This window comes from Orycteropus afer, unplaced genomic scaffold, assembly GCF_000298275.1.
Source record: "Orycteropus afer afer isolate SDZICR_OR568_19922 unplaced genomic scaffold, OryAfe1.0 scaffold00650, whole genome shotgun sequence".
Lineage (NCBI taxonomy): Eukaryota > Metazoa > Chordata > Mammalia > Tubulidentata > Orycteropodidae > Orycteropus > Orycteropus afer.
The window spans coordinates 194,693-203,736 of NW_006922237.1; the positions used below are offsets into that span (position 1 = coordinate 194,693).

At 37.3% G+C, this 9,044-nt stretch overlaps 1 protein-coding gene across 1 annotated transcript; it reads left to right on the forward strand.

The window, feature by feature from the left end:
- The first annotated feature begins 1,356 nt into the window (after window positions 1-1,356).
- LOC103210762 (olfactory receptor 4S2-like) lies at window positions 1,357-7,284 on the forward strand. The gene is made up of 3 exons (XM_007956676.2): window positions 1,357-1,393; window positions 4,881-4,935; window positions 6,306-7,284. Exons 1-3 carry the CDS (start codon window positions 1,357-1,359, stop codon window positions 7,282-7,284), a joined length of 1,071 nt encoding a protein of 356 aa, XP_007954867.2.
- The last annotated feature ends 1,760 nt before the right edge of the window (window positions 7,285-9,044 follow it).

Here is a 9,044-nt window from a genome sequence, read left to right on the forward strand (position 1 = left end):
TATATATATATATATATATATATATAGAAGTTTTGTGGGAAATTAAAATTCAATTAATTATTGCTATTATTGTTGTGAGCATCTTCAATATATTTGCAAGACACTGTACTCAAAAGTAAGGGGGAAATAAAATTAAAATGATGATAATGAGATAATAACCTACACCTAGCCTATTCATGACTATAGGACTTCTGGTGGTGTAGTGCCTAACTAAGCATTAGACTGCTAACCAGAAGGCTAGTAGTTCAAACCCACCAGCCACTCTTCAGAAGGAAGGTTGGGCAATCTATTTCCATAGATATACAACCTGGGAAACCCAAGAAATGGTTGCTATGATTTGGGACTGACTTGACAGCAGTGAGTTTTTTTTTTTTTTGTATTCATGACAATGTGATAGAGTATCATGATTATGAAAAGAGTTAGCTTATCAAAATTTCATTATTTCGAAAAGAAATGAGGCATTAAATGCACAGAAAAGTGAGGGAGGAATGGATGCTTGGAGGTGGATATTGATCCATGGACAAAGCAGGTCTCCTCTAGCACCATTTGGTGTGGCTGATGGGTGCACAACTCAGGTGTGACATAAATGTGCAGTGTTTGCTGCATAAGATGCAAGGGACCCAATTTACAGATACTAAACCTGCTATGATTGATTTCCCTTAAATCAGGATCTCAGAGGGAGAAAAATTATTGCTATTGTTTTTTAATTAGATGAAAACACCAAAGAGGATTCCACATGCAAGAGCAGAGAAAAGTAATCAAGCTCTGAATATGAATTTGATGATGATGATGATGATGATGAAGATAGTAATACTTATTATTATTATTTTGTATTGCATAAGAAAAGGCACACCAGTAATGACAACACCAACTAATCTGTACACATGAGGACACAGCTCCATAGTTTCCTAAAAGTGGTCATGCCACGTACAATGTTTCCGCTAAGGAACAACAGACTCCCCAGAGTTCAGTTAGAGCTGCTCCTCTAAACGTAATAAGAATCTTGAGGAGTTGTGGCCTCATTCACATAGGCAAAGTCCTTAAAGATTGGCTAAGATACTGTTCAAAGGCACACTAACCTGTAGTCAGAGGAATCTTTTGTGGAAGCAGCATGAAAACACCTTTAATCAAAAAGGTCTCAAATATCCCAGCCCACCCCAACACTACAATGACTCTCTAGAAGACATGAAACTTCACCACTGAAGATGCATCATTCAAAAGCAGTGCCATCCTCTTCTTATGCCCATTTGAAGGCTCTTTCTGTGATGATTACTTCAGTACATATTTAGTTATTGACTATGAGTGATAATACTGCTCATCTCTTCCCCCACACTGGAAGAGCTAATATAAGCTATGATGAAACTTGAAGGGTTAAGAGAATGCCAGAAGGATGGTGAGATTCAGGGATATGGTTCTCCCACTCACCTCCAATGCTATCCCCTTGCCACCAGTCAACAGACAAAAGACTGAAATTCCAAGGCAAAATAAAGCCTGGGAAATCTTCAAACATTCTGAATTTAAAGATGGAAAAATTACCCGTGACTTCACTTCACATCCTTTCATATCAAATAGGTCTTGCTTTGTTTCCAGCGGGTTTCTCTTATTGCCTTGTATTCTCTTCTCTCTGCCTCTCTACCAGGGGGTTTTGTAACTCTTCAAAGCTGATAGAATAATTCAATTCATGGTAGAAATAATTACCAAAATTATAAAGAAGATAGTGAAATTGGAACGTTCTCACATCAGAAACAGAGAAGCAGAAGCCTGATAATGGTAAAAGGTTTGTTGTTGTTGTTGTTGTTATGTGCCGTCGAGTCGGCCCCGACTCTACCTATGGTTAAACCATAATGCAGTTTGAATCCCTCAGCAAATGTGATCTCTATGAGTCAAAAATTGACTTGATGGCACCTAACAACTACAAGATGAACAGCAGCCCCTTATCTAAGAGTCAGGGTGGGATAGTGTGGTCCTCTTTCCACTTCACCACAGCACATCCTACTGTAAAACAGCTTCTAATCAGGTTGTTGTTGTTAGGTGCTGTCAGGTTGGCTCCGACTCATAGGGACCCTATGTGCCACAGAGCAGCACGTGGCCTGGTCCTGGGCCATCCTCACAGTCCTTGCTATGCTTGAGGCCATCGCTGCAGCCACTGTCTCAATCCATCCCATTGACGATCTTTCCCTTTTATGCTGCCCTTCCACTTTACAAAGCAAGATATCCTTCCCCAGACATACTTCCCTTCTGACAACACGACCAAAGTAGGTGAGACAAAGTCTGGCCATTCTAGCTTCAAAGGAGCACTCTGGCTGCACTTCTGCCAGGGCAGATTTGTTCATCCTTCTGGCAGTCCATGGGATTTTCAGTGTTTTTCACCAACACCACAAATCAAAATCATCAATTATTTGTTGGTATTCCTTATTCATTGTCCAGCTTTCACGTGCATATGATGTTATTGAAACTACTATAGCTTGGGTCAGGCATACTTTAGTCTTCAAAGTGCCATCTTTGTCTTTAATGCTTTAAAAAAGTCTATTATAACAGATTTTCCTAGCACATTAAGAATTCTGATTTCCTGACTACTTCCTCCATGGCTGTTGATTGTGGATCCAATTAAAAAGAAATCTTTGACAATGTCAACATTTTGTTTGTTTGTTTCCCCCATTTATCATGGTGTTGATCATTGATCCAGTTGTGAGAATTTTTGTTTTCTTTCTGGTGAGGTGCAATCCATAATGAAGAGTGTAGTCTGTGACCTTCATTAGTAAGTGCCTCCAATCATCTTCACTTTCAGCAAGCAAGTCTCTATAACCTGCATATCGCAGGTTGTCAATGTATCTCCCTCCAATCCTGATGCCACATTCATCTTCATATAGTCCAGTTTCTCACATTATTTGCCCAGCAAAGAGATTGAGTAAGTATGGTGAAAGGACAACCCTGACAGACTCCCTTCCTGATTTTAAACCATGTTGTATTTGAATGACAGCCTCTTGGTCTATATACAGTTTCTTCATGGGCAGAATTAAGTGTTCTGGCATTTTCATTCTTTGCAATATTGTCCATAATTTCTTATGATCCAGAGAGTCCAATGCAGTTGCATAGAAAATAAAACATAGGTAAACATCTTTCTGGTATTTTTTTGCCAAGATCTGTCTGAGGTCAGCAATGATATCCATCATTCCATGTCCTCTTCTAAATCAGCTTGAATTTCTGGCACTTGTCTGTAAATATACTGCTGTAATCATTTTTGAATTATCTTCAGCAGAAATTTACTTGCATGTGACATTAGTGATATTGTTCTATAATTTCTATATTTTCTTGGAACACTTTTTTTTTTTTTTTTTTGAATGGGTACAAATATGAATCTCATCTGGTCAGTTGCCCAGGTAAGGTCTTCCACTTTTCTTGGCATCAAGTAAGCACCTCCAATGCTGCATTCCTTTGTCAAAACATCTCAATGAGTATTTCTTCAATTCCCCTAGCCTTGTTTTTTTGCTAATGCCCTATGCGAACCTTGGACTTCTAACTGCAACATCTTTGGCTTTTCACCATAGGCTATCTCCTGAAATGACTGAACATTGAACAGCTCTTCTTGATAAAATGACTATGTGTATTTATTCCATCTTCCTTTGATGCTCCCTGCATCATTCAATATATTGCCCATAGAATCCATCAATATTGTAATTTGAGGCTTGAATTTTTCTTCAATTCTTTCACCTTCAAGAACGCCAAGTGTGTTGTTCCCTTTTCGTTTTCTAATTGCAGGTCTTTGGAAATTTCTTTATGATATTTAATTTGCCTTCTTGAACTGCCTTTTGAAATCTCTTGTTTAGCTCTTTTATGTCATTAATTCTTCCATTCACTTTACCTACCACGTAGTTAAGAGCAATTTTCAGTCTCTACTGGCATCCATTTTGTTATTTTTTTTTTCCTTTACTGCTTTTTTTTAAGACTTTCTACTTTCTTCATGTATAATGTTTTACATGTCATCCCACAAGTTGTCTAGCCTTCTGTTACTAGTGTTCAATGAGTTAAATCTATTCTTCACATCACATCTAAATTCAGTTGGAATATAATCAAGGTCATTTTTCAGCTCTTGTGGACTTCTTCAATTTTCTTCATCTTCAATTTATACTTGCAGTTGAGCAACTGTTCTTCTGTTCCACAGTCAACACCATGCCTTGTTCTGAGTGATGATATTGAGTTTCTTCATTACATTTTTTCACAGATGTAGTAGACTTTATTTTTATGTATTCCCTCTGGCAAAGTCCATGTGTATAGTTGCCATTTATGTTGTTTAAAAAAGGTATTTGTAACGAATAAGTCATTGGTCTTGCAAAACTTTATCATGCAAGTAGTGGTGCCATTTCTGACATCAAGGCCCTATTTCCAACTACTGATGAATCTTCATTTTTTCTTTTTTACCTTTCACATTTCAATAATATATAATTATCTATACATCTAGATTGCATGTTTGGTCATTTTCATGCTGCAGAAGTTGGTAAAAATCTTTCATTTCTTCATATTTAGCTTGATTGTTTGGTATGCAATTTTGAATAATAGTGTTATTAATTGGCCTATCTTGCAAGTATATGGATATTATCCCATCATTGCCAATATCATACTTCAAGATAGATTTGAAACATTCTTTTTAATAATGGGTGTGATGCCATTCCTCTCAATTTGTCATTACTGGCCTAGTAGATATGGTCATCTGATTAAAAATGGCCAATATAAGTCCATTTCAGCTCACTAATACCTAGGATATCAATCCTTATGCATTGCATTTCATTTTTGTAAATTTCCAATTTTCCCAGATTCATATTTTGTACATTACACATTATGATTTTTAATTAATGTGTGCAACTGTTTCTTCCCATTTTCAGTCTTCCCAACAGCAAAAGAAGGTCCCAAAAGTTTAAGCCCATCAAAGTTACATAGGTAGACACTACTTTGGGCAGATAGCACTTCCCTAGTTGTGTTTTGATTGCCATTCAACCTGAGGGGCTCATTTTCCGGCCCAATATACCAGACAAAATTTCACTCCTGTTCATAAAGTTTGCTTGTACTATATGAATGGATAGCCATGTTCTTGTTCACAGTCAGCCTTAGGTTTGATGCTCTGCTTACACCTGACAACCCTGGATGGCCCTGCAGGTATCTGAAATACCAGTGGCATAGCTTCCAGTCTCAAAGGAACATGCAAGCTAGCCAAGTATGATAAAATATCAGACCAGTTGGACATTAAGAAGAGACCATAAACAAATACATATAAAAATCCAAGTTTCGTAAGTAAGAGAACCTGTTGAGGTCACTAGTCCCTATTACCTGAGCACACTGGTGAATGTGACACACAGGCATGTTCATATTCAGAAGGGAAATTGTAGGCTTAGGCCTTCATTTCTATTGTAAACCAGAGACGAATTTCTCCAGATATATAAATTGTACCCCAAAACAGACCATATATTTTTCTGAAGAGTTCTATTTAACTTAGGGTGGGTCCTTGTGTGTTAGAGTATAACTGTGCTTCACAGGATTTTTTTGTGTTGTTTGTTTGGATGTTATTTATTTTGTAGTTGTTATGAATATGCACAGATAAACAAGCATTAATTCAACAGCTTTGATACGTGGAAATCAGTGTCATTCTTACATTCTTTGAGTTGTACAACCATTCCCAATCTCTTTTCTGAGTTATTCCTCCCTAATTGGCATAAACTCATTGTCCCCTATGTTTACTAACTAATTTTCAACTTGCTGTTGTAAATTTGATCCCATAGTTCCTTAAAGAGAGTTATGCTCTAAGCAGATAGTTTTCACTAGTTCAGGGTTTTCCACGGCTGATTTTTTGAAAAGAGATTGCCTGGCCTTCCTTTCAAGGTGCTTCTTAGTGGACATGTATCTCCCACCTTTTGGTTAGCACCTGAGCACTTTAGCTCTTTGCACCGTACAAGGACCCCAAACACAGAGGTTATTTTAAAATAAGTGTGTGTGCTTATATAAAATAAAACTAAGCAAAGGTTTAAAATAAATAAATGATAATTCTTAGCAAATGGCAAGAGAGAGGGAACTTATCCCTTGATGGGCGACTTTGTGCATTTGCTTGATCTCACTGGACTTTGTTTCTTCATCTGAAGAGAATAAATGGACTGTGGAATGAAGGATGGCAGGCAGAATATATAAACTTCACTTTCTCTGACTATCCGTGCCACACAGCAGTAAGTACCTATCTTTCATTGTCAATAACTGTGATTATCTATTCTTCTCTAAAATAGAAATAATGCTATTGGTCCTTTTTATTTTATTTTTTTCAGACAACTTAATTTCCTCAGGAACTTGAGCTCCTGGAATAATTTCATTGGGAAAATGAATAATGTAACTATGTTCATTTTTAGGGGACTTTCTCAAAACCCAAAGGTGGAAAGAGTTTGTTTTGTGGTGTTTTCTTTCTTCTATATAACTATTCTTCTGGGAAATTTTCTCATCATACTGACTGTGAGGATGGGCAAGCTTCTTAAGTATCCTATGTATTTCTTTCTCAATCATTTGTCTATTATGGACATCTGTTTCTCTTCAGCTGTAACTCCCAAAATGATTGCTAACCTATTATCCAAGAGAAAAACGATCTCCTATGTGGGGTGCACTTTGCAACTCTTTGGGGTGCATTTCTTTGGATCCAGTGAGATCCTCCTCCTTCTTGCAATGGCCTATGATCGATATGTAGCCATCTGTAAACCCCTGCACTATATGACCATCATGGACCAGAGCAGATGCAACAAAATAATGCTGGTGGTCTGGGTTGGTGGGTTTGTACACACCATTATCCAGCTGCTTTCTGTGCTTCAGCTCTCCTTTTGTGGACCCAATGAGATTGATCACTACTTTTGTGATATCCACCCTTTGCTAAAACTGGCCTGCACAGACACTTCTATTGCTGGTGTTGTTGACACAGCCAACAGTGGGACTTTTTCCCTGGGAGGCTTTGTGATATTGTTAATCTCCTACACTGTCATCCTACTGTCCCTGAGAAAGCAGTCAGCAGAAGGCAGGCGCAAAGCTCTCTCCACTTGTGGCTCCCACATTGCTGTCGTCATCATGTTTTTTGGTCCCTGTACTTTCATATACATGCGCCCTAATACTACCTTTGCTGAGGATAAGATGGTGGCTGTATTTTATACCAGTGTCACCCCCATGTTAAATCCCCTGATTTATACACTGAGAAATACAGAAGTGAAAAATGCTATGAAGAAACTTTGGTGTAGGGAGGTTTTATGGAAGGCTAATTACAAATAGTTTGAAGTGATGATACTTTAACCAGATTGATTTTAAGTTGTTCAGTCTTGGTTAATGCAACTACAGAACAAAGATAGTAATGCAAAAACTGCAGGGTTATTGAAAGAAAGAAATGGGTTCTCCTCTTCCCAATGCTTGCCTAATTTTTTATAAAAGTGAAATTCTGTTTACTGTTTAGAACTGTGATTGGTACACATTAAACAATCAGTATCATTTGTTATATGAGAAAATATACAAGATAACTAACAAGGATCTAGGCTAAAGTATGTTGTCATAAATCCTCCCAAAACACAGATGCCTGTGAAAACGAAATGTGGAAAACTTGGAATGGGAGGGGAAAGGTGTGCAGAATGGAAAAAAAAAAAAGATAAAATACGTAAAAAACAAAAGACATATTTTCATCCTCTTATCTTGAGGGAGAGGCAGCTGAAAACACATTTCGTTTTCTATAGAGCTCCTTTTCTTGGCCCAAATAATAAGGATATAGGGTAAATTGACTACATTTTAATTATTTTAGCCTATAAGCATGCTAATTTCACCATTTGGGAGGTGGATTATGATTGAGAACCAATGGTATTGAAGGAAGAAATCGAAGCTGCACTGAAGGATTTGGCAAAAAACAAGGCTTCAGGAATTGGCAGAACACCCAATGAGATGCTTAAACAAACAGATGCCACTCTGGACACACTCACTTTTCTATGACAAGAGACTTGGAAGACAGAAACCTGGACAAGTGACTGGAAGAGATCCATATTTGCATCCATTACAAAGAAAGATGATGCAAAGAATGTGGAAATTATCGAGCAATGTTGTTAATATTACAAGCAAGAAAAATCTTCCTAAAGATAACTCAAAAATGTTTGAAGCAGTATATTGACAGAGAACTTCCAGAAATACAAGCTGGTTCAGAAGGGTGTTTAGAAGGAGGAATATCATTGCTGATGTCAGACACATCTTGGGTGAAAGCAAAGAATACCAGAAAGATATTTACCTGTGTTTTATTGACTATGAAAAGCATTCGACTGTGTGGGTCATAACAAATTATGGATAGCATTGAGAAGAATGGGAATTCCAGAACACTTAACTGTGCTCATGAGGAACCTGTGCATAGACCAGGAGGCTGTCATTTGAACAGAAAAAAATGGGATATTGTGTGGTTTAAACTTAGGAAGGGAGTGTGTCAGGTTTGTAGCCTTTCACCATACTTAATCAATTTGTATGCTGAGCAAATAAGCCAAGAAGCTGTATTATATAAAGAAGAGCATGGCTTTAGTAATGGAGGAAGGCTCATTAACAATCTGCGATATGCAGACGACACAACATTGCTTGCTTAAAGTTAAGATGACTTGAAGCACTTACTGATGAAAATTAAGAAAACAGTCACTTATACTTCAACATAAAGAAAACAAAAATCCTTATAACTAAACCAATTAGCAGTATCATGATAAATGGAGAAAAGATTAAAGTCAAATATGTCATATTACTTTGATCCACAATCAACAGCAATGGAAGCAGCAGTTAAGATATCAGACGACACATTGCACTGCTGCAAAAGACCTCTTTAAAGTGCTGAAGAACAAAGATATCTCTGAAAATAACCCAGCCTGTGGCATTTTCATTCACATCACATGTATGTGAAAGCTGGACAATGAATAAGGAAGACTAAAGAAGAATTGATGCTTTTTAATTCAAAATGCACCAACAGCAGAAGAGAAGCCAGATGATTGGGACCTTCTAAAAATTAAATTTTTATGTGCTTC

Excerpts from the sequence above, each read along its gene's own strand:
- LOC103210762 (XM_007956676.2), top strand. The coding sequence starts at position 1,357 with ATGAAACTTGAAGGGTTAAGAGAATGCCAGAAGGATG. Across the intron at positions 1,394-4,880 it reads AAGAGAATGCCAGAAGGATG|TCTTCCCAACAGCAAAAGAA; the intron begins GTGAGATTCAGG and ends TCCCATTTTCAG. Across the intron at positions 4,936-6,305 it reads AGCCCATCAAAGTTACATAG|ACAACTTAATTTCCTCAGGA; the intron begins GTAGACACTACT and ends TATTTTTTTCAG.